Source organism: Triticum aestivum, chromosome 6B (assembly GCF_018294505.1).
Source record: "Triticum aestivum cultivar Chinese Spring chromosome 6B, IWGSC CS RefSeq v2.1, whole genome shotgun sequence".
NCBI classification, from domain to species: domain Eukaryota; kingdom Viridiplantae; phylum Streptophyta; class Magnoliopsida; order Poales; family Poaceae; genus Triticum; species Triticum aestivum.
The window spans coordinates 498,715,678-498,742,417 of NC_057810.1; the positions used below are offsets into that span (position 1 = coordinate 498,715,678).

Genomic DNA, 26,740 nt, shown 5'->3' on the forward strand with positions numbered 1-26,740 from the left:
AGGCAGCGCCGGCTCTGATGAAGCGTTTCCAGGAGCCCCTCTCCGACGGTGACATCACTGCCATCGACAAGCTCATGGGACTGGACCCGGTCGCGCTCAAGATCGCCGCTGGCATGGCTGGGATGGCCAATGGTGAGGAGGCAGAAGTTGTATGATGTTAGTTTCCATCTCTGCATTTAGTCTTCGTCGTCGGCTGGTCTTCATGTTTCAGGTGCTAAGATTGTGGTTAGCTTGTCGACGACGGGGTTTTGGGCCTAGTGGTTGCAGTCGTCGCCCCCAACTCGTTGTAAGGTGGTGATTTGCTTTCCATCAGTAAGGATAGACAACGGAGAACTTCATGGTATCCCCATGAATGACGATCATCTAAACTACATGTCCTGGAATATCCGGTGCTTGAACTACCCTACTCGTCAGTCGGCAATCTGCGAAGTACTGCAGGCGCACAAAGTTTCGGTGTTGTGTCTCTAGTAAATGAAAATAGAATCATGGTCGTCTGCACTAGCATGCGAGGTAGGAGGCCCAAATCTTCAGGGTTGTATAGTATTTCCGGTGGTAGGTACGAGAGGAGGTGCGGCGATCTTCTTGGACAAGCTTGTAGTCGATGTCTCTTCCCATAGGATAGGTAGATTCGCGGTCACTGCTAGGGTAGATCTTCTTTCCACTAGAGTAGGGTTTTGGCTTACTACAGTCTACAGCCCAACTGATGATACACAGAAGGACAAATTCCTAACTGAGCTATCTAATGTCCCCCCCCCCCTGGCGGGGGAACCATGGCTTATCAACGGTGATTTCAACATGATTTACCAGGCAAGGGACAAGAACAACTCCAACTTGAACACAAGGATGATGGGGAAATTCAGGAGAGCGATTGATGCAGCTGATTTGAGAGAGGTCAAATGTAAAAACCGTAGATTCACCTGGAGCAACGAAAGAGAAGATCCAACCCTCTGCAGCATCGACAAATTTTTCTGCAATTCTCAGTGGGAGGAAAACCACCCGGATTTCATTCTGACTGCAGCATCAACTTCCTTCTCGGACCACTTCCCGCTGCTGCTCACCAAAGCCACTGCTCCATTCAGACCAGCCCGTTTCAGATTCGAAAACTTTTGGCCAAAGTTTCCTCACTTCTTTGAAATGGTGCAACATGCTTGGCACCGACCTGTCAACCACGACTGCCCTTTCGTCAGGATCAAAACAAGGCTGGCCAGAGTGGCGGATGATCTGAAGATTTGGAGCAAGGCCACCTTTGGCCAGATGAAAATGCAGTTCCACGTCACCAATGAGGTGATATTGAGGTTTGACACTGCACATGAATTCAGAAAGCTTTCAAGTGCTGAATTTCATCTCAGAAAGCAGCTAAAGATCAAAGTCCTTGGTATTACCGCAATTGCCGGAGCTAGGAAGAGGCAAGCTTCCCGGATTGGCTGGCTACGCGCAGGCGACGCCAACACTAAGCTTTTCCATGCTAAGATGCGAGCCCGCAGACGGAGAAACTTCATCCACTCACTGACAGTAGGCAATAGAGAATTACTTGATCACTCTGCTAAGGAAGATGCGGTGTTCGAGCATTTTGCTGCTGGTATCGGGCAACGGGATCAGCGTGAGAAAGTGATTAACTGGGAGGCGATCCACATTCCTCAAATTGACGATTAGGGGCTTGTCTCGCCTTTATCTATCGCAGAGGTGTGGGCGACGATCATCGCCTCCCCATCTGAAAAGGCCCCAGGCCCTACTAACGGGTTCCTGGGTCAATTCTACAAGTCTTGTTGGCCAATAATCCAAGACGAGATCATGGCAGCATTCCACAAATTCCATCAACTGGCTGGTCAGAACTTCACCGAGATCAATACTGCGCTCATCGGCCTGTTGCCTAAAAAGAACGGAGCAAGTCAACTGGGTCACTACAGACCAATCGGCCTCATTCACTCTGTGGCAAAGCCCATTTCCAAGGTCCTCTCCATCAAGCTGGCTGGTGCTCTCAGAAACACCATCTCCCCGGTGCAATCTGGTTTTCAAAAGGGCAAATGTATTCATGACAGCTATCTATACGTTCAAAGTTGCATCAAGATGTTGCACCATCACAAGAAAAGCGCTCTGTTTTTCAAGCTGGATATCGCCAAAGCATTCAATTCCATCTGCTGGGAATACATGCTCGAACTCATGCAGCAGATGGGTTTTCCATCTAAATGGAGGGATTGGATGGCGCCGATGTTCAGCTCTGCCTCTCCTTCCTGCCTCCTCAATGGCATCATGGGACCCTCCTTCAAGCACGGCAAGGGGCTGAGGCAAGGCGACTCCCTCTCCCATCTGCTGTTCATCATGGCGATCGACCCTCTCCACTGGCTGCTGGAAGCTGCCGGCGATCGTGGCGTGCTGGCCCCCCTTCCGGGTCGCGGAATGAATTTGAGGATAAGCCTTTATCGGACGATGCAGTCATTTTCGCAAATCCAATCAAGGAAGAAGTGGACAACTTGCTTCAGCTGCTGATTTCTTTTGGTCAAGCCACAGGACTGAAACTGAATCAGGAGAAATCAACGGTGATACCTATAAACTGTGATCAGGTGTCCTTGCCGGATGTGCTACAGGAGTTCAAAGGTCAGACTGCTGCATTTTCGACAACTTATGTAGGTCTGCCGCTATCCCCGAGAAAACTGCGTCTGGTGCAACTTCAGTTCTTGATTGACCTTGTCCGCGCCTGCCTTGCGGGTCGGAAGGGGAAACTGATGAATTTGGCTGGCCGTCGAGTGTTGGTGCATGCCGTCCTGTTTGTGTTGCCTACCTATGCACTCACGGTGCTCAAGGTCCCCAAAAAGATCCTCAAAGAGTTGGACAAGTCGAGACGCAGATTTCTTTGGGCTCAAGACGAAGCTCTGGCAGGTGGCAAATGCAAGGTAGCCTGGGATTTAGTATGCTCGGCGGTCGACAAGGGAGGACTGGGCATGCCAAACCTCCAACGATTCGGCTCCGCCCTTCGCCTGCGTTGGCTCTGGCAGTCCTGGCAGGAACCAAATCGGCCTTGGAGGGCCTTCCCTATCGACACTGACCCCAAGGACCAGTTTCTGTTCGCTAGGGCCACCCAGGTCACCATTGGCAATGGGCAGTCCGCAAGTTTCTGGAAATGCTCATGGCTCGGACCGACCCCTCTCTGCTCATCCTACCCAGCCCTCTTCAAGCACTCTAGAAGAAAAAACGGAATTGTGGCTGCGGCCCTCCTCAATGAGCAATGGATTAGAGACCTGCAGCACGGTAACACACTGGAAATCGAGAATGAATTTCTGCAGCTCTGGAGATGAATTCAAACCCCGGGCGTTGTGATTCACGAAGAGCTGTCGGGCCAAATTCGATGGACGGCGGGAGGAGGCATTGCTTACACCACACTGGCAACATATCGCTTCAAGTTCCATCAGTCCCCAACGACCACTGGTTTCAAGTCAATAATATGGAAAAGTTGGGCCCCCGACAATGTGAAGCTATTTGCCTGGGCTGCTGCACCGCAACAGATTATGGGTCAATGATCGTCTGCAGAGAAGAGGTTGGTCGAACGGTTACTTCTACCCGCTTTGCATGAGAAATTTGGAAACATCCTTTCACCTGATGTGGGAGTGCCCATTCTCTGCTGTAATCTGGCAACGAGTTGCCTCATGGCAGGGTTGTGCCATGCTCCACCTCCCGTGGGCACAAGGCAGATCGTCGATCACTCGCTGTCAAAAAATGATCAACCTGATTCCGGAAGCTCACAAGCACGGCGTCAGATCAATGCTATTGATGGTCCCATGGGAAATCTGAAAGGAGAGGAACAATTGCGTGTTTGGAGCCAAGACTCCTTCAAGCGAAGATATCATCTGTGCCATCCGCACAAACATCGAGCAATGGAGACTGGCCGGAGCAGTCTGCCTAGAGCCCCCGTTCGGGGACCCAAACATGAGATAGTGGCCGTGCATCCTTTCGTTTTTGCTTTTCTCTTTCTCTATGTAACACCCCACTGATCGCTTGATCACCTTGTTTCCCATTGCTTCCTTCTAAATCAATTCTAAATCAATGAAGCCGGACAACCCCGATCTTTCAAAAAAAAAAAAAAACCATGTCAGGGGAACCAAAAACAATCCGCTGGAACACTCCAACTAGACACAGTAACAATGAGATATGCCATTTGTACCTCAATGCGTGAGTCAATCATTTGGCGAAGCCACTAGTAGTACTACTAGCGGAAGCGAATCCCCTGACCACAACAGAGCTGGTGGTAGTAGTAAGAACTTTCATGTTAGCAGCTTCATAAGTACTCCCTCTGATTATCTAAAGGCTTTTATATTAGTTTACGGATTTCGGCAAAAAGAATTACTAGTTATGGAGTGAGTACGTGGGTTGAGTGATGGACTTGATTAAGTTGCCTCCCTTGGCATTACTCCCAAAGATGCACGTAACGTGATTCAGCAGATTCCTCGAACACTCAAAACTACTACACTAATCGCTAATCACTCTCGTCGTCGCCGATCATGGATCACCACTTTCAGAGTCGCATAATAGAAGCTACGGAGACGTCGCCAAATCTCAACGATTTCGCATCGCACGTGGTCTTATTTTGGGATGCCATTGCCATCTCCTCTCCTTGCTGTTGCCAGCCATGACCCCTGGCGACCTGCCTCACTGCCCAGGGACAGCATTGGACTTCAAACCTGAAGCTTGGCATAGAGAAAGCGGGAAAGGAAAACGGCCAGAACGGGCTGCCATAGCCCACGACGGCAGGCAGATCATTCGATCGGCGTGATTGGCGCCAGCGTCGAGCGCCCTACGATCGAATCGTGCTGGAGAAAGCACGTCCAAGATCGCCATACCGATCTCGTATGATTCCATCCACGTGACCCCACCAATCCCACCCAACGATCCGGAATGAACCCATCGTTCGCCACTCGTCCCAGCCAAAAGCGCGCGCGTGTCTAGTCTTGAACTCCCGGCGGCTCAGGCTGCGCGTCCTGCGTTGCGAAACGGTAATTTCTGAAGATGTTCTTCAAATATGCAGAGTTGGCAACACAAAACGGAAATCTCTTTTACTTCGGCTGCAATTGATGTTCTACTGGTGGTACTGGAGTACTAAGCTAAACAAGCCGACCATTTTTATATACAAATTTCATCACATAAGTCGAGAGACTGTTGATGACTTCAACGTCTGCGGATCACTATTCTTCAGAAGCTTGGGCTGAGAATGTTGAGCAGGGAGACTCTGGTGTTGACGAGAGCGCGAAAGACGTTCTCGCCGCTGTTCTCCACGTCCGCAATGCACCGCCCGAGGTTGTCCATGCGCTCAAACGCCGCCTTCCGGTCCTCCTCCTCCGGGTCTAGGTCGACCAGGGCCGCGTCAGGCTGGGGCTGCTTGGCGGAGGAGCCGTCGTCGGCGTGCTGCTTGCTCGCCGACCGGCGCTTCGCACGCGACATCCAGCGCATCAGGTCGGCGACCCACCATATGCGCATGGAAGAGGGCTTGGTGGTGACGATGTGGTGGCCGGTTCTCGGCGCGGCCGACGAGGAGGCGAACCTTGCCGGAGAGGGCATCCAGCACGGTGCGCTGACGACGTCGACGCGGGCCATGGCAGCGGCAATGGACAGGGCGGACACGCCGGAGAAGACCGCGGCCGAGGCAGACGCGACGGCCGCCGCCGCGTCGACGATGGCGGCGGCAAGAGCGGCCGCGTCCGACGGGAGGCCCGCGGGCGCAGGAGGCGGCGCCTTACCGGCTACGGCGCGGGCGGAGGAGGCGATCCGCGGGAGGTCGCGGCCGGACCGACGAAGCCCGCGCGCGGCGGACGCCAGGCGCGCCGGGTCCTCGCGCCGCAGCGCCGCGCGCGCCTCGGCCTGGAGCGCGGTGAGCGCGACCAGCACGTCGCGGAAGCTGCCGTGCGCGTCGGCCAGGCGGAGGAAGTCGTCCAGCAGCCGCTCCGCGAACGGCGACCGGCCGAGCCGCCGCAGCGGCTCCTGGGCCTGCGGGTGGTGGAGCAGCTCGGAGAGCGACACCAGCACCCGCCCCAGCTGCTCCGCGGCCTCCGCGATCGAGCGCGCCGACGCGGCCGACGCCAGACCCCCCGCCAGATCGCGCAGCGCCGCCACGTCTTCGTCGAGCTGGAGCACCAGAGGGTGGAAACGGCATGGCAGGCTCGCCGAGCGGACGCGGTAGCCGGCCGCGGACTTCCCATTCGACCCCGCCGCCGCCGCCGGCGCGGACTTGGGCGCGGGGAACGAGATCGTGCGGCGGAAACCGACCACCATCCTGCGACCACGACCTTGCAGCAGCGCCGTCGCTGGAATGGAATCGATGGATCGGGCGATGGGCTAACCTATGCGCGGCGGCGGCCGGCGCGGAGCACCTGGAGGAGAAGGAGGAGATGGGTGCGTTTTGTTTTCGAAGTGCGAAGTGAGATTCGGGGATGGGATGGAAGCCGTGGATGGGGGTGGATCGATCGCACGGCCGGTCGTTATATAAAGCAAAGCAGGGGAGGTGCAAACGGTGGAGGCGACTAGGCGTGGAGCTGGACCAGACCAGTTCTACTCTGCCCTAGGTTGTGCACCGCACGCACACGACATTTGGAGGTTTTTCTAGGTTGGGGCCCGGTTGGCAGAATGTCATGCCAGGCTTTGGCCAGGTTTGGTGGCGTTACGGGCGGAGTGAGTGTTAATGGTCCCTCGAGAGCTTTTTGAAACCAAATATCTGTTTTTATTTGTTTTTTAATACAGTAGTCTCTCCGTTCGAAAATACTTGCCATCAGAATGAATAAAAAAATGTATCTAGACATATTTTAGTTTTAGATACATCATTTTTCATCCATTTTGATGACAAGTACGTCTAGATACATCATTTTTCATCCATTTTGATGACAAATATTTTCGGACGGAGGGTGTACCAATTACAATGTACACAGTATATGTGTACATGCATTATATGGCATATCTAAATTTAAGATAATATCTCACATCTAACTATGACATCATTGCACATCGGAAGATAAATATTGGCTTTTTAGTCTTGGTTGTTTCTGTTGTTGGTTGGGTTTTGTTGTTGTTGCACAAAACAGAAAAAACAAGTTGTTCATGGGTGGATCTGGGCTTCTGGCTACAGCTTGTCCCGTGTCGTGACTTGGCTACATTTAGAGTTTGGCATGTTTGAACCATTGCATGTGGCTTGATGAATGTACATATGAAGAATTGGTAAAACAGTGGGTCTCCTTATGTGGCTTGATGAATGTACATATGAAGAATTGGTAAAACACTGGGTCTCCTTGGCGAAAATATGAGGTGTCTCGATGTAGAGCTCGTGAGAAATGTTGTGATGTTTTTTTCTCTGTTTTTTATAAACTATTTGGTGAAATAAAAGAAATATTTGCAAATTTTAAAAGTCCACAAATTAGAAAGGAGTGAGAAATTTGAAAATTTTCACAAATCAAAGAAGATAGCGAATACGAAAAAATATGTTTGTGAAAAACATGTCAAGAAATTTGGAAAAAGTTCATTAATTTTTTTAAACAACAAACATGAAAATCTTGATTTAAAAAAAGTTCATAATTCTAAGACAAATGTTCATGAATTTTTAATAAAATTGGGATAAAAAAAGATCTGGCCTTAGTTGTGAGTTGAGGATGGACTTGCAACTGGGACACAAAGAAGGTCGGGCCCCAGTTACGACTCGAGAGTGGGATTGCAACTGAGACAAAAAAAGGTCGGACCCCAGTTACGAGTCGAATGTGGACTTGCCACTGGAAAAAAGGTTGAGCCCTAGTTGAGAGCCGAGGGTGGACAAGCAACGAGGACAAAACCGGGTCGGGGCACAGTTGCGAGTCAAGGGTGGACCTGCAATTGGGACAAAAACGGTCACACACTAGTTGCGAGTAGAGGATAGACTTGCAATTAGGACAAAAAAGTGTTGGGCCCCAGTTATGAGTCGAGGGTGGACTTGCAACTGAGACAAAAAGAGGCCGGGCTCTAATTGCAAGTCAAGGTGGGCTTCCAACTCAGACAAAAAAGGTTGGGCCAGTTGTGAGTCGACGGTAGACTTTCAACCGGGATAAAAAAAAGGTTGACTCCGATTGTGAGTCGGGTTGGACTATCAATTGGGAAAAAAGGTTGGGCTCCAGTTGTGAGTCGATGGTGGACTTGCAACTGGATTAGGCCCAGTTGCGAGTCAAAGGTGGACTTACAACCCAGTTGAGTCAATGGTGGACTTGCAATTGGTACAAAAAAATTGGTCCCCATTGCGAGTTGAAGGTGGACTTGCAATTTGGACTAAAAGACCGGGCTCCGGTTGTGAGTCGAGGGTGAAGTTGTGTAGGACCTTGAAGTATGTCTAGAGGGGGGGGGTGATTAGACTACTTGACCAACTAAAAACTTAACCTTTTCCCAATTTTAGAGTTTGGCAGATTTTAACTATTTTAGGACAAGTCAAGCAATCATCACACAATTCAAGCAAGCATGCAAAGAGTGTATAGGCAGCGGAAATTAAAGCATGCAACTTGCAAGAAACTAAAGGGAAGGGTTTGGAGGATTCAAACGCAATTGGAGACACGGATGTTTTTGGCGTGGTTCCGATAGGTGGTGCTATCGTACATCCACGTTGATGGAGACTTCAACCCACGAAGGGTAACGGCTGCGCGAGTCCACGGAGGGCTCCACCCACGAAAGGTCCACGAAGAAGCAACCATGTCTATCCCACCATGGTCGTCGCCCACGAAGAACTTGCCTCACTAGCGGTAGATCTTCACGAAGTAGGCGATCTCCTTGCCCTTACAAACTCCTTGGTTCAACTCCACAATCTTGTCGGAGGCTCTCAAGTGACACCTAGCCAATCTAGGAGACACCACTCTCCAAGAAGTAACAAATGGTGCGTTGATGATGAACTCCTTGCTCTTGTGCTTCAAATGATAGTCTCCCCAACACTCAACTCTCTCTCATAGGATTTGGATCTGGTGGAAAGAGGGTTTGAGTGGAAAGCAACTTGGGGAAGGCTAGAGATCAAGATTCATATGGTAGGAATGGAATATCTTGGCCTCAACACATGAGTAGGTGGTTCTCTCTCAAAAATGGTAAGTTGGAAGTGTAGGTTTAGTCTGATGGCTCTCTCCACGAATGAAGAGGAGGTGGAGGGGGGGGTATATATAGCCTCCACACAAAATCTAACCATTACACACAATTTACCAAACTCGGTGGGACTGAATCGTTAAACTCGGTCGGACCGATTTAGTAAACCTAGTGACCATTAGTGATTTTTGGTGGGACTGACATGCATCTCGGTGAGACCGATCCGGTTAGGGTTAGGGCATAACGTAATCTCGGTAAGACCGATTACACAAACTCGGTGAGACCGATTTGGTAATAAGCTTTCCAAAGAGTTGGCCAGGTAAACTCGGTGGGACCGATTTGCTCTTTTCGGTGAGACCAAAATGTTACAAAAAGGAAACAGAGAGTTTACATTGCAATCTCGGTGGGACCGATCGTTCACTTCGGTTAGACCGAAACGTTACGAAGGGAAACAGAGAGATTGCAACCCCATCTCGGTGAGACCGAGATCCCTATCGGAAAGACCAATTTGCTTAGGGTTTGTGGCAGTGACTATGACTTTTGAAATCGGTGGCGCCGGATAGAAAGAATCGGTGTGACCGATTTTGGCTTTAGGTTTAGGTCATTTGTGGATGTGGGAAAGTAGTTGAGGGTTTTGGAGCATATCACTAAGCACATGAAGCAAGAGGCTCATTAAGCAACACCTCATTCCTTCTTGATAGTATTGGCTTTTCCTATAGACTCAATGTGATCTTGGATCACTAAAATATAAAATGAAGAGTCTTGAGCTTTTGAGCTTGAGCCAATCCTTTGTCCTTAGTATTTTGAGGGATCCACTTTCATCATCCATGCCATGCCATTCATTGAGCTTTCCTGAAATAATAGTCTTGGAATAGCATTAGCTCAATGAGCTATATGTTGTTATGAATTACCAAAACCACCTAGGGATAGTTGCACTTTCAATCTCCCCCTTTTTGGTAATTGATGACAACATATAGATCAAAGCTTCGACAAATGATAATAAAATTTAAATAACATCGTCGCTTTGAGAAGTATGTGATAAGCAAGAGCTCCCCCTAAATTTGTGCATAGTTTTAGATTTGCTTTGGACTGCAAATGCACAATGAATTAGGCTCATGGGTTACTCTTCCATGTCACATACATCTTGGTGGAGCACTCAAAATAATAAAAAATGAATACATGCACTCATCACCAAGCATAGTGAATGATCACATAAGATAGATAGGATAATATCATCAAACATGCATAAGTGTAGCTTATGATCAAACACATGATCATCAATGTCTCACAAGCATAGTATCTCAACCAAAAGCAAACAAAGATTGAAAAAACACCAAATAAAGCAAGAGAGAACAAAAGCAACACTCTCTCTCTCGAAGCCTATGAACTATACATTTTTCTCCCCCTTTGGCAACAAGTTACCAAAAAGTTCATAGAAAATGCATTGTGCTAGATCGACTCTCAGGCTTGATCTTCTGGTGGTGGTGTCCTGATGACTCCAAGGACGAAGGCTTCAGTTGATGTAGAGGGTGCTGGAGTTGATGCTGAAGCTGGTTGCACTAGAGCTGAAGGGGCAGTAGTTGGTGCTGAAGATGTTGCTCTAGTGTCTGTCACTGGCACTGCAACTGACCTCTGGGCTCTGGGCACTCTGGCAAACACAATGGTTGTAGTTTTGCCCTTCCTCTCCTGCATGTCATCCTGCAGCTGCTCCACAACCGACTGAATCTCAGTTACCTTGACATCTAGATCATAGAATTTTTGTTCCATGATTCTTTCCAGGCTCTCCTGGTTTTGAGTTAGGGTGGCCAACCCCTTCTCAATCCTCAGAGATGATGCTATCAAGTAACCAAGCTGCTCCTGTTTGGTTTTCAAGAAATATTCAGATGCCTCCTCTTGAGTTGGCATCTTGGCAGCCTTCTCCCTCTTTGCCTTCTCCTTCTTCTCCTGAGCTTGAACTGATGATGGATCATCCTCATTCATGACAACCTCATTGTCCTCAAAGTCTGGATAGAGTGGAAAGTGTTCCTTATCCAACTGATATTTTCCTGTGCCCATCTTTGAGTTTATCAATTCTTGAATCTGAGGTGCATATTCATAGCTCCTCTTCTGATCTGCTGCAGTCCTCTTGATTGTTTCAATGACCAGGCTCATGACTTTGAACTTCTGTGGCACATCAAACACATGCAACATGTTGATGGCATGCCCTCTGATCATGTTATGGTCACCAGACTTGGGCAACAAAGTGTGCCTCAGAATCCAATTTATGGTAGGCAGCCCTGACAACAGAAAATGGACTGATCCAAAAGTGAAAGTCTCTAGGGCTTTGTCTGGGATCTCCTTGTACATGTGAGCCATTGAATTGTGACCCATCTTCTTCTTTGCATAAATGTCTAGGTCATCATCATTTTCCTTTGGGGCATTTATCAGTCTTGCCCATTCTTCTACAGTGGACTGGTACCTTGTACCTTCAGACATCCAAACAATTCTTCCATCTGGGTAAAAATGTGTTGTGGAGTAGAATTGCATGATAAGTTCATCATTCCAATTTGTGAGCCTTTGCCCAACAAAATCTGCAACTCCACAAGCAAAAAAGCTGTCTTGCACTCCAGGATAGTGTTGTTCATTCTCCTTGATGAATTTCCAGTCAACCCATCTCATGTCACAAACTATGGGCTTCTTGTCCAACAGAATTATTTCATAGAAGTCCTGCTGTTCCTTTGTGTGGAACCTGTAATCAACAGCAGTTCTTCTCCTTGTGGCATATGGATCTGCCATTCTCCACAGTCTCAGCCCTGGATCCTTCCTGATTCTCATGTCATCAGCCACAGGATGTGCATCATTGTGATCTGGTATCTTTGGCTTGAGCTTCCTTAGAACCTGTCCTTCTTCATCTTCCTCCTCAGCAACCTCAGGCACTGGGGCCTTGTTCTTCTCAGCAGCTGGAATACTCCTAGTATTCCTCTTTGGTGCAGACTTGGCCTTGGGGGCAGCTTTGGGTGCTTCCTTAGGCTTAGATGTTGCAGCCCCAGATCTGATTGCATCACCCATAAGCTTAGGTGCCTTTGGTGCTGGTGCAGCAGGCTCTTCCTCTTCCATCATGGAAGGTTGCCCTACAACTCTGGCCATGGTCTTCTTGACCCTTTCCTTCCTCTTCTTGCTTTCATCAGCTGGCTCTTTCGGATCAGGATTTTCAGGCAGTTGAGTTGATGCTCTGGCCTTGGGCATAGGTTGCCTTCTTGCAGTCCTTTTAATCTTCATGCATGGCTTTATATCCTTTGCTGAGCCATATTCCTTCTTGAGCACCACTTTCTTGGAAGTAGCCTCATCTTTCTCAGCTTTGTAGTCTTCATCCTCTGAATCTGAAGTTCTTTTCCTCCTTTGCCTAGTTGCAGCCTTAGGCAAATTGCTAGGAGTACTTCTGCTCCCTTCATCTGAAGTTGAGGGACTAGTGCCCTCACTCAAGTCCATTTGCTCTTCTGGCCTGTTATGGCTGTCACTTTGATCAGACATACTGCAAAAGCTGACTGCTGACCCTGTGAAGAGTTATAGATGAGATAGAAAAGATGAGCATCACAAAATGCAGAGGTTTTTGCAAAAGAATGACTCAAAAGTTCAGTCTTAGTTTTCAACAGAAAGCATTTCGGATCAACCGTTTTTTAAACTCGGTGATACCAAAGCAGTTTTTGGAACCTAAACTGATGAACTCGGTTGGACCGAGTCACAGTTTGGTGGCACCAAGACTGCTAGGGTTTCACTGAATCCTAAAATCGGTCGCACCGATTAGTAATTCTCGGTCAGACCGAGAGTCACTAGTGCAATGGCATTAGCCAAATCGGTGAGACCGAGTTTTTCAACTCGGTGGGTCCGAGATGGTTTTGGCGGAAACCTAAACCTAAAAATTTGAATCACATCTAATCTATGAACTACTTTGGCTGGATAGAAGAGTTTAAATCGTGGCAAGATTCAATATGAAAACAATGTGTTAGGAATCAGACATGGATAGCACAAAGATCAAGTCCATACCCTAACTTGGCGGTGGAGTTGCTATGGCGGCAACGGCGGGGACGAAATCCATTGACAGTGGCGGAGACCAGCGACAGGAGGCTGCTGGCGACGAGGAGACGATCCGGAGACCACAATGGCAGAGCAAGCTGTTGCGCGGGCGAAGGGTTTCGGAGAAATTTCCAAAATTTTCCCCGTGTCTATATATATAGCCTGACCCTGTCAGTGTGACCGAGTGGAACAACTCGGTGTCACCGAGATGCATACCTGTGTTCAGTTACAGCAAATCGGTGAGACCGAAAAGTTCAAATCGGTTGCACCAAGATTGAAAACTCAGATCAACTTGATGATCTCGGTAGGACCGAAATGGAGGAATCGGTCAGACCGAGAATCACAAAGAGGTTTTGGAAGTTTAAGTCTATGACGAATCGGGGACTCCGAGTGCTCCTCACACAGAGTGGTTCGAATCTGACTTGGTCAAATTTTGTGATGTAGCATGAATAGAGTTTGAGACGAGAAAAGCATAGATAGCTAAAGAAGGTTCTTAGGCATTCTTGTCCATCCACTTGGCCAAAAGAAGAAAGAACCAAACAATCAAAACAACAAGTGGATGTCCTTGAATGAGTAAAATATGCACCAACATGCTCACACAATAAGATGGCAATTGAAATATGTGGCAAAGCATGCACAACCAATTCTAGCATCTATCAAGCAATTGGCGATGACTAGGTCATCTATATATGAGTATATTGACTTAGGAGTCAAATGAGAACATTTGATCATAGGTCATACTCATCGTTTAAGCTCAAGTGGGGTTACCACTTTTACATAATGCATTAATGTGTTCACACCATTGGAGTTGCTTTGACTCAATTCTTAGAGTTAAGCTCCCCTTAGATGTGAGATCCCCTCTTAGAGGGATGAACTAACCTTGGGTTTTGTCGATGATGACTTCATGTAGGTGTTGAAGATGTAGATGCTCAATGTTGATGTAGATCATTTGGAGCAATCCTTTGGAGTGAGTTGCACTTTCAACTTGCCTACATGGGTTAGTCCCACAAGGAACAAACAAGAATATCCATAGACATAGAGTGGTGCACACACAAGATGATGTCCATGAAAACATTAGGTTACCTTGTCCCTTGCCTTACCAACAAGAGGGTTTGTGACTCCTTGAACTAGTGCAAGATGTGAAAGTTGATTGCACTTGTTCTTGCCAAAATGATATGAGTGAAGAATGTTGGCGGAGTCACCCTCAAGAACTCTCTAGTTCTTATTCTTCGGGATCCACATCATGTTGATGGGAATCCTTGGAGTTGTAGTTGTACTTGATGAAGTAGAACTTGACATAGTCTTGGGAACCCACTTGACCAAGGCCTTGGGCGCTTCTTCAAATGCATCAATCTCCTCTTGAAGCTTGTCCTTGCCTTTGTTCTTGTGGTCTTGTGGTGGAAGATCATCTTGAGCTTGTGTCCCCTTGAAGGAAGTAGGATCATACTTCTCTTGTTGAGGAACAAACTTCGTCTTGGGGTATTGATCTTCTTCCCACTCAACTCCATTGGCATTGAACTTTTGTTCAAAACCAACACCTTGATTCTTCCGGTGTCTTCCTTGCTTGCGTACAATTTCCTCGAATTGCTTACTCCCAGCAAGGCTCTTGTAAACACCTTTCTCTATAATTCCCTTCAATAAACTATTTTCTTTCTCAAGTGTAACTTGGCTAAGAGAATCATTAGTGGAATCAAGAGAACTACTAGAAGCAACAACATTGGATTTGACATTATTGTTGTTACTACTAGAGGAAGTATCTTTCTTGTACTTGTTACTAGACTTGACTTGAGGCATGTAAGTAGATAAGAGTAAACGCTTGGCAATGTAAGAAGAACTTTTCTTGCGGAGATCATCATTGATTGCCTTTAAGAACTCATGCTCTTGCTCAAGATTGAGCTTTTCAAAGCGTAACTTCTCATGAGCCCTTAAAAGTTCTCGATGATCTTCGAAGATAGTTTCATGAGCCAACTTAAGAGTGTTTAGTTCTTTAGTTAGAAGCTCAATTTTCTCCTTATCATTGTCATTTGTTTGATTAGCATGATTAATTGACATTTCATCATAGTATTCATCACTAGAGTTGTCAACAAGTAAATCATCATCCACAAGCAAGTCATCTTCATCACTATTGAAATCAACATACTCAGGATGTGTTACCTTTGGACCTTTGGCCATGAAGCATCTTCCAATTCCTTCATTTGGTGAATCAAATATGTCGTAGGAGTTGGTTGACACAAGTGCTAGACCGGCAACACCTTCATCTTGAGTATATTCAGAGTCGGAGTGATAGCTTCTCTCGGAGTGATTGTCGGAGTCGGAGCCGGAAACCCATTCACCAACATGAGCTTGATGTCTTCGTTTTGTGTAGCTCCTTGATGACTTGTCCTTCCTTTCCGAATCCTTGCTTCTCTGTGAGGGTCTTCGTTCATAACGATCATCTCTACTCCTCCTCTCTCTTGGTGGTGATTCTTCTCTTTTGCTTCTTCCTTTTGGAGAATCTTCTCTTCTTTTGTAGGGTGCCGTACACTCATTGGAGTAGTGTCCAGGCTTCCCACAATTGTAGCAGTTGTGCTCTCGACTAGAAGATCTCTTGTCATGATAAGACCTTGACTTGGAGCTTCTTTCTTTCCTTCTACTCTTGTAAAATTTGTTGAAGTTCTTCACCATTAAGCTCAATTCTTAATTGAAGGTTTGTTTCTCACTTGATGATGTGGGGGCTTCACTTGAGGCTTTGTAAGCACCACTTGACTTGTTGTGAAGTTCCTCCTTATCCTTGAGTGACATCTCATGAGCAACAATCCTTCCAATGACTTTCGTTGGCTTGAGATTTTTGTAGTTTGGCATCATTTGGATCAATGTGCACACGGTATCATACTTTCCATCCAATGCTCTTAGGATCTTCTTGATGATGAATCTGTCGGTCATCTCTTCACTCCCTAAGCCGGCAATCTCATTTGTGATAAGAGCAAGCGTAGAGTACATTTCAGCGACACCTTCACCATCCTTCATTTTGAACTTGTCAAGCTGACTTTGGAGCACATCCAACTTGGATTCTTTGACGGATTCGGTACCTTCGTGCATATCAATCAAAGTATCCCAAATTTCCTTTGCATTCTCAAGACGGCTGATTTTGTTGAACTCTTCGGGGCACAACCCGTTGAAGATGATATCACAAGCTTGAGCGTTGTATTGCAACATCTTCAATTCTTCCGCATTCGCTTCACGGTTCGGTTCTCTCCCATCAAAGAATTCACCTTGCAAGCCAATACAAATAATTGCCCAAACGGCGGGGTTATGTCCAAGACTATGCATTTTCATCTTATGCTTCCAACTAGCAAAATTAGTACCATCAAAGTAAGGACCTCTACAGTGATAATTTCCCTCGCTAGACGCCATACTCTCCTAGGTTGTGAAACCAAGGCTATCAACACCAAAAGCTATGGAAATCAAAGCAAATGGAGGCCAAAGCTCTGATACCACTTGTAGGACCTTGAAGTATGTCTAGAGGGGGGGTGATTAGACTACTTGACCAATTAAAAACTTAACCTTTTCCCAATTTTAGAGTTTGGTAGATTTTAACTATTTTAGGACAAGTCAAGCAATTATCACACAATTCAAGCAAGCATGCAAAGAGTGTATAGGCAGTGGAAATTAAAGCATGCAACTTCCAAGAAACTAAAGGGAAGGGTTTGGAGGATTCAAACGCAATTGGAGACACGGATGTTTTTGGCGTGGTTCCGATAGGTGGTGCTATCGTACATCCACGTTGATGGAGACTTCAACCCACGAAGGGTAACGGCTGCGTGAGTCCACGGAGGGCTCCACCCACGAAGGGTCCACGAAGAAGCAACCTTGTCTATCCCACCATGACCGTCGCCCACGAAGGACTTGCCTCACTAACGGTAGATCTTCACGAAGTAGGCGATCTCCTTGCCCTTACAAACTCCTTGGTTCAACTCCACAATCTTGTCGGAGGCTCTCAAGTGACACCTAGCCAATCTAGGAGACACCACTCTGCAAGAAGTAACAAATGGTGCGTTGATGATGAACTCCTTGCTCTTGTGCTTCAAATTATAGTCTCCCCAACAGTCAACTCTCTCTCATAGGATTTGGATCTGGTGGAAAGAGGGTTTGAGTGGAAAGCAACTTGGGGAAGGCTAGAGATCAAGATTCATATGGTAGGAATGGAATATCTTGGCCTCAACACATGAGTAGGTGGTTCTTTGTCACAAATTGTAAGTTGGAAGTGTAGGTTTAGTCTGATGGCTCTCTCCACAAATGAAGAGGAGGTGGAGGGGTATATATAGCCTCCACACAAAATCTAACCGTTACACACAATTTACCAAACTCGGTGGGACTGAATCGTTAAATTCGGTCTGACCGATTTAGTAAACCTAGTGACCGTTAGTGATTTTCGGTGGGACTGACATGCATCTCGGTGAGACCGATTCGGTTAGGGTCAGGGCATAACGTAATATCGGTAAGACCGATTACACAAACTCGGTGAGACCGATTTGGTAATAAGCTTTCCAGAGAGTTGGTCAGGTAAACTCGGTGGACCAATTTGCTCTTTTCGGTGAGACCGAAATGTTACAAAAAGGAAACATAGAGTTTACATTGCAATCTCGGTGGGACCGATCGCTCACTTCGGTTGGACCGAAACGTTACGAAGGGAAATAGAGAGATTGCAACCCCATCTCGGTGAGACTGAGATCCCTATCGGTAAGACCGATTTGCTTAGGGTTTGTGGCAGTGGCTATGACTTTTGGAATCGGTGGCGCCGGATAGAAAGAATCGGTGTGACCGATTTTGGCTTTAGGTTTAGGTCATTTGTGGATGTGGGAAAGTAGTTGAGGGTTTTGGAGCATATCACTAAGCACATGTAGCAAGAGGCTCATTAAGCAGCACCTCATCCCTTCTTGATAGTATTGGCTTTTCCTATAGACTCAATGTGATCTTGGATCACTAAAATGTAAAATGAAGAGTCTTGAGCTTTTGAGCTTGAGCCAATCCTTTGTCCTTAGTATTTTGAGGGATCCACTTTCATCATCCATGCCATGCCATTCATTGAGCTTTCCTGAAATAATAGTCTTGGAATAGCATTAGCTCAATGAGCTATATGTTGTTATGAATTACCAAAACCACCTAGGGATAGTTGCACTTTCAAGTTGCAACTGTGACAAAAAGGTTGGGCCTCTGTCGCCAGTTGAGGATGGACTTGCAACTAGAACAAAAAAAGTTCAAGCCCAATTGCGAGTCGAGGATGGACTTGCAAATGATACAAAGAAGAGGTCGAGGCCTCTTGATAACCCACAAGTATAGGGAAACAATTGTAGCCTTTTCGATAAGCAAGAGTGTCAAATCCAGCGAGGAGCTAAAGGTAGAAGTAATATTCTCTCAAGTTCTATCGACCACCAATACAAATCTACTCACACCAATGTTTGCTTTACCTAGAAACACATAATAAAATTAGAATTACTTTGTAGGTGAAGTAGGATAAGTTTGCAATATAATAAATAACGTGTAAATAAAAGTTCGGTGTTGTTTTAATAAAGAACAATTAAGTTAGTAGAGCGTGTAAAAGTAATGGTAGGGTTTGCGGAATTGTCCCTAAGCAATTGGTTAAGTTACTAAACCGATGGCAAATTTTTATGTGGGAGAGGCCACTGCTAGCATGTCATCCCTACTTGAAATTATATGCACTTATGATTGGAACTATTAGCAAGCATCCGCAACTACTAAAGTTCATGAAGATAAAACCCAACCATAGCGCTAAGATATATTGTCCCCCCTTCAATCCCATACGAATCAATTTCTATATTTGGAAAAAGGTTCCGTCACTTTTGCCCTTCAATGCATAGTCCTATCAACATACAACTAGAACAATGGTGTGATCCACGCACGCGCTCATATAATGAGCACCAAACGACAACGACATAACCACAAGCAATTTAAACCAATCATAGCAATTCACCAATTACCCATAGGACAACAAAAATCTACTCAAACATCATAGGATGGCAACATATCATTGGATAATAATATGAAGCATAAAGTACCATGTTCAAGTAGGGGGTACAGCGGGTTGCGAGAGAGTGGAGCCCTGAATATATATGAGGAAAGGTGATGTAGGTGTTGATGAAGATGATAGAGTTATTGGAGTAGATCATCGTCACACGATGATTGTCCCGACGGCATTCTTGCGCCACCGGGACAAAGGGGGAGAGAGCCTCACTCCTTCTTCTTCCTTGGCCCCACCCCTAGATGGGAGGAGGAATTCCCATCTAGTCCTTGGCCTCCATGGCTCCTGGAGGACAGGAGCCCCTCCGAGGTTGGATCACTCTCTCTGTTTCTCTTCTGTTCCGCGTTACTGTTTTCTGTCCCTTCACCGTTTCTTATATTCTCAGAGATCCGTAAGTCCGATTGGGCTGAAATTTTAACACATTTTTTATTCGGTTGTTAATTTCCTTGTGGCCGAATGACACCACCAACCAACTTACAGGGTAGCCACGAGCTTTCTTGATGCGCCCTAGGGTAGGGGTGCGCTGTATGAGCTCGTGACTCCCTCGAGCATCGTCTCGCATTGATTATTGTTCCCCAAAATGACATTTATTCCAAAAAAAATCTCCGTAAAATTTTATCACGTTTGGACTTTGTTTGATATGGATTTTCTGCGAAACAAAAAATATTTAACAAACATGAATTGGCATTGGGCACTGAATCAATATGTTAGTCCAAGAAAATCATATAAATTGTCGTCAAAAGTATGTGAAAGTTGTAAAATAATGACATGAAACAGTCAAAAATCATAGGTACAATGAAGAAGTATCAGCATCCCAAGATTAATTCCTGCTCTTCCTCGAGTAGGAAAATGATAAAAAGATAATTTTTGATGTGGAATGCTACCTAACATAATCTTGATCATATAATCTAATCATGGCATGAATATTAAGATACGAGTGATTCAAGGCAATAGTCTATCATTTGATACAAAGACATCAATACTCATACATACTAACAAACAATCTTGCCCTTCAAAATAAAGAATGCTAAATAATGATATCCCTACAAAATCATATAGCTCAACATGCTTAGTATTCCTATCATAAAGATATTAATCATGAACTACCCCGATGACAAGCCAAGCAATTGGATCATAATTTTTGACGCGCTTTAGCATTTTCAACTTCACGCAATACATGAGCGTGAGCCATGAATATAGCACCATGGGTGGAATAGAATATGGTAATAGAGATCAATAAGGGAAGTCAAAAAGGAAGAATGTCTTGCATCAACTTGGTGGATCAACGCGCAATGGAGAGGCCATTCATATGTCCATTTTGCATCATGCTTTTATATTGATATTTATTGCATTATGGGCTATTATTACACATTACGGCACAATACTTATGCCCTTTCTCTCTTATTTTACAAGGTTTATATGAAGAGGGAGAATCCCGGTAGGTGGAATTCTAGGGTGGAAAATGAGCAAATATTAGAGACCTATTCTGCACAACTCCAAAAGTCCTAAAAATTTATGGAGAGTCATTTTGGAATTAATAAAAAATATTGGGCAAAGAAAGTACCAGAGGGGCCCCACCAAGCAGCCACAAGGGTGGGGGGCGCCCCCTGGCAGGTCTCTGGTGCCCATCTTCTGCTATATGATGTGTTTTGACATGGAAAGAATTGAGAGAAAGCTTTCAGGACAAAGTGCCGCCGTCTCGAGGCGGAACCTGGGCAGAAGCAATCTAGGGCTCCAGCGGAGCTGTTCTGCTGGGGAAACTTCCCTCTCGGAGGGGGAAATCGAAGCCATCATCATCACCAACGATCCTCTCACCGAGAGGGGGTCAATATCCATCAACATCTTCACCAACACCATCTCCTCTCAAACCCTAGTTCATCTCTTGTATCCGATCTTTGTCTCAAAACCTCAGATTGGTACCTATGGGTTGCTAGTAGTGTTGATTACTCCTTGTAGTTGATGCTAGTTGGTTCGGTGGAAGATCATACGTTCAGATCCTCAATGATAATTAATACTCCTCTGATTATGAACATGAATATGCTTTGTGAGTAGTTACGTTTGTTCCTGAGGACATGGGAGAAGTCTTGTTATAAGTAATCATGTGAATTTGGTATTCGTTTGATATTTTGATGAGATGTATGTTGTCTCTCCTCTAGTGGTGTTATGTGAACATCGACTACGTGACACTTCACCATGATTTGGGCCTAGGGTAAGGCATTGGGAAGTAATAAGTAGATGATGGGTTGCTAGAGTGATAGAAGCTTAAACGCTAGTTTATGTGTTGCTTCGTAAGGGGCTGATTTGGATCCATATATTTCATGTTATGGTTAGATTTATCTTAATTCTTCTTTCCTAGTTGAGGATGCTTGCGAGAGGGGTTAATCATAAGTGGGATGCTTGTCAAGTAAGGACAGCACCCAACCAACGGTCGACCCACATGTCAAATTATCAAAGTAACAAACGTGAATGAAAAATTAGCTTGACAGTAATTCCCATGTGTCCTCGGAATATTGACCCCCTCTCGAATATACAAGCCAAGTTCTATAATGAAAAATTTCCACTAGTGTGTGGAAGTGATAACTCAGGAGACTCTCTATATGAAGAACATGGTGCTACTCTGAAGCACAAGTGTGGTAAAAAGGATAGCAACATTGCCCCTTCTCTCTTTTTCTCTCCTTTTTTGGTGGATTCTTTTGGCCTCTGCTTTTTTGAAGTCCAGAGGCTCATTCCAACTTGTGAGCTCCAATAATGATGATCATCATACTTCTATTTACTTACAACTCGAACTGATACGAGATGACTCTATATGAATTCCTGTTGCAGTGTACCAGGGTATGCAATGATCTAGTATAACATGTATAACAATGATGAACAGTGGCTATGCCACAAATACCATGTCAGCTTTATATGATCATACAAAGTAATATGACAGTGAACACACAAGTCATGTATATGATGATGAAGGAATTTACACGGCAATATATCTCGAATGGCCATGGAAATAGCATAATAGGTAGGTATGGTGGCTGTTTTGAGGAAGATATAAGGAGGCTTATGTGATAGAGCATATCATATAACAGGGTTTGGATGCATTGGCGAAGTTTGCACCAACTCTCGAGGTGAAAAAGGGAAATGCACGATACCAAAGAGGCTAGCAATATGCTGAAGGATGAGAGTCTGTATGATCCATGGACTCATATTAGTCATAAAGAACTCATATACTTATTGTGAAAGTTTATTAGCCCTCGAAGCAAAGTACTACTCGCATGCCCCTAGGGGAATAGATTGGGAGGAAAAGACCATTGCTCGTCCCCGACCGCCAGTCATAAGGTAGACACTCAATAATAAATCATGCATCAACTTCATCGCAAAACTAGAGGCTATACATGCATGCTTCGGGAATCACAAACTTTAATATCGATATTTTAACTAAACCATAGTCATCCACTAGTACAACCACATATTACCATCTTAATATTGCAAAACTATTGCAGGGAATCAAGCATATCATATTAAGTGATCTACAAGTTTTATGTAGGATTTTATGACTAACCATGTGAATGACCAATTCATGTTAACTCTCTAAATAGATATAAGTGAAGCATGAGAGTTTAATTCTTTCTACAAAAGACCATGCTCTAATAAAAGTGAAGAAAAATATCGTTATACAAATAAAGGTTTTCCAAAGGTAGAGAAACGAGCATCCAAACTTCAAATGGTATAAGTGAAGCACATGAAGCATTCTATAAAGCCATACTCGAAAGATATAACTGAAGTGCAGAGAGCATTCTATAAATCAACCAAGGACTATCTCCTACCAGCATGGTACATAAAAAAAAGGGAAAATAGACACAAAGGAGGCTCCAAGAATTTATGCACGTCATGTGAACAAAACAAAAAACGATATATACCGATAATTCTTGAGGAAGAAAGATGGGATACCTTCGGGGGCATCCCCAAGCTTAGGAACTTGAATCTCCTTCAATATTCACTTGGGATGCCTTGGGCATTCCCAAGCTAGAACTCTTGCCTCTTTTTATTCTTCTCATATCGATACCTCCTTGATCTTCGAACACTTCATCCACACAAAACTTAACCAAACTTTTTACTAGAGGGGTTAGTACATATAACATCAAATCCCATCATGTCATGTTGTAACATTATTGTATAATTATAATAATAAAAATTACCCACTGTATGCTATCACAATTCTATGGCTCCCAAATCAATGGGGCTCAACAAGATTTCAAACATAAGCAAATAAAGAAACTATAACAACAAGCTCTGAAAACATGACAGTCTGTAAAGATGCAGATGAAAAATATACTTCTTTAACTCCAAAAATTTCGAAAATAAGGACGTGATAAACAACTTGTATAGCAGTACTGTGTAAAAATTTCAGAAACTTTTGACATTCAAGTAAAAAAATGTAAATTCAAGTACTATAGCCGAAGTTTCTGTTTTTGCACTGCACATACCAAACAAGCAATTTAAACATCCTTAAGGTAAATCTTCGAAAATTACTCTTATAATACAATGGATTTGTACAAGGGGATATATTTTTTGAAAAGTTTATGTAATTCAAGATTCGCAAAGTTTCCATGGGCATGAACAAAGTTCAAGGCATGCTCCCACTTCAATGGTGCTCGTCTTTCTCACTTTCACTTTTCTTTTTGAAAGAGTTTAGGTTCCACTCTACATTATTATTTTTTGTTTTTAAAACTTTTAAAAGCATACAACGAAAGAAAATGATTCTTTAAAACTTTCTGGTTATCTCCCAGACAGCGCTTTCTTTAAAGCCATTAAGCTAGGCATGTAGTGCTCAAGTAATTGATCCACCCAAATTCCAAGGTATATCAAAGCCAATTTTAATTAACAATGACTTATAATTCACTAGTGAGCATAATGATGGGAAACGTTGCATGGGAAAACAAAAAAATCTACGCACACGCAATGATCTATCCATGGAGATGCATGCCAATGAGGAGGAGAGTCTTTCTACATACCCTCGTAGACCTTAAGCGGAAGCGTTTTACAACGCGGTTAATGTAGTCAAACTTTCTTCGCACTCCACCGATCGAGTACCAAACGTACGGCACCTCCGAGTTCTGCACACATTCAGTTCGGTGACGTCCCTCATCTTCTTGATTCAGCAATATGTTGAGGAATTAGATGAGTTCCATCAGCACGACGGCATGGTGATGGTGATGGTGAAGTGATCCTCGCAGGGCTTCGATTAAGCACCGCGAGAATATGACTGGGATTGTAAACTGTGGAGGGGGCGCCGCACACAGCTAACAATTGATGTTGTGTTCTAGGCGCCCCCCTCTCACATATATATAGGTGAGGGGGCAAGGAAGCAGCCAGGGGGTGCCCCAAGTAGGATCCAAATCCTACTTGGGGTTTTCCCAAGTGGCGCCCCCTACCTTATTTCATCGGAGAAGAAAGGGAAGGGGGAAGAGAGAAAGGAAAGGGGGGCCAAACCCCCCTTTTCCTTCTACCAATTAGGCCACCTGTCATAGGGGGCACGCCAGCCCTTGTGGGCGGGTGTGCTCCCCTCTCATGGCCTATATGGCCCATATATTCCCCCCGGGGTTTCTGGTAACCCCTCCGGTACTCTGATAAATACCTGATACATTCCGGAACACTTTCGGTGTCCGAATACTATCGTCCTATATATGAATCTTTACCTCTCAACCATTTTGAGACTCCTCATCATGTCCGTGATCTCATCCGGGACTCCGAACAACATTCAGTCGCCAAATCACATAACTCATATAATACTAAATTGTCATCGAACGTTAAGCGTGCGGACCCTACAGGTTCGAGAACTATGTATACATGACTGAGACACCTCTCCGATCAATAACAAATAGCGGAACCTTGATGCTCATATTGGCTCCTACATATTCTGAGAAGATATTTATCGGTCGAACCATTAAGACAACATACGTTATTCCCTTTGTCTATCGGTATGTTACTTGCCCGAGATTCGATCGCCGGTATCTTCATACCTAGTTCAATCTCGTTACCAGCAAGTCTCTTTACTCATTTTGTAATACATCATCCTGTAACTAATTCATTAGTCACTTTGCTTGCAAGGCTTCTTTTGATGTGTATTACCAAGAGGGCCCAGAGATACCTCTCCGAAACTCGGAGTGACAAATCCTAATCTCGATCTATGCCAATTCAACAAACACCTTCAGAGATACCTGTAGAGCATCTTTATAATCACCCAGTTACGTTGTGATGTTTGATAGCACACAAGGCATTCCTCTGGTATCCGGGAGTTACATAATCTCATAGTCAAAGGGATATGTATTTGATAGGAGGAAAGCAATAGCAACAAAACTGAACGATCATAATGCTAAGCTAACGGATGGGTCTTGTCCATCACATAATTTTCCTAATGATCTGATCCCGTTATAAATTGAAAACTGATGTCCATGGTTAGAAGACCTTAACCATCTCTGATCAACGAGCTAATCAAGTAGAGGCTCACTAGGGACACAGTGTTTGTCTATGTTTTCACACATGTATTTAGGTTTCCGGTCAATATAATTCTAACATGAATAATAAACATTTATCATGAGTAAGGAAATATAAATTAACAACTTCATTATTGCTTTAGGGCATATTCCTTTAGTCTCCCACTTGCACTAGAGTCAATAATCTAGTTCGCATCGCCATGTGATTAACACCCATAGTTCACATCGCTATGTGACCAACACCCAAAAGTGGTTTACTAGAGTCAATAATCTAGTTCACATCGCCATGTGATTAACACCCAAAGAGTACTAAGATATGATCATGTTTTGCTTGTGAGAGAGGTTTAGTCAATGGGTCTGCCACATTCAGATCCGTATGTATTTCGCAAATTTCTATGTCTACAATGCCCTGCATGGAGCTACTCTAGTTAATTTCTCCCACTTTCAATGCGTATCCAGATTGAGACTCAGAGTCATCTGGATTGGTGTAAAATTTTGCATCTATGTAACTCTTTACGACAAACTCTTTATCACCTCCATAATTGAGAAATATTTCCTTAGTCCTCTAAGGATAATTTTGACCGTTGTCTAGTGATCTACTCCTGGATCACTATTGTACCCCCTTGCCAAACTCATGGCAAGGTACACAACAGGTTTGCTACACATCATTACATACTTTATAGAACCTATGACTAAGGCATATGGAATGACTTTCTTTCTCTCTCCATATTCTGCTGTGGTCGGGTTTTGAGTCTTACTCAACTTCACACCTTGTAACACAGGCAAGAACCCTTTCTTTGACTGTTCCATTTTTAACTTCTTCAAAACTCTATCAAGGTATGTGCTTTGTGAAAGTCGTATCAAGCGTCTTGATCTATCCCTATAGATCTTGATGCCCATTATATAAGCAGCTTCACCAAGGTCTTTCATTGAAAAACTCTTATTCAAGTATCATTTTATGCTATCCAGAAACTCTACATCATTTCCAATGAACAATGTGTCATACACATATAATATTAGAAATGCTACAGTGCTCCCACTCACTTTCTTATAAATACAGGCTTCTCTGAAAGTCTGTATAAAACCATATGCTTTGATCACCTCATCAAAGCGTATATTCCAA

At 44.7% G+C, this 26,740-nt stretch overlaps 1 protein-coding gene across 1 annotated transcript; it reads right to left on the minus strand.

Moving 5' to 3' along the window:
• Positions 1-4,996: 4,996 nt before the first annotated feature.
• On the minus strand, positions 4,997-6,501 carry LOC123134297 (uncharacterized). Its single transcript, XM_044553566.1, has one exon. The coding sequence runs from the start codon at positions 6,256-6,258 to the stop codon at positions 5,182-5,184; it is 1,077 nt and encodes a 358-aa protein (XP_044409501.1). The 5' UTR covers positions 6,259-6,501; the 3' UTR covers positions 4,997-5,181.
• Positions 6,502-26,740: the final 20,239 nt, after the last annotated feature.

Bases quoted from the DNA above. Each gene is read 5' to 3' on its own strand.
- LOC123134297 (XM_044553566.1), bottom strand. From the start codon at position 6,258: ATGGTGGTCGGTTTCCGCCGCACGATCTCGTTCCCCGCGCCCAAGTCC.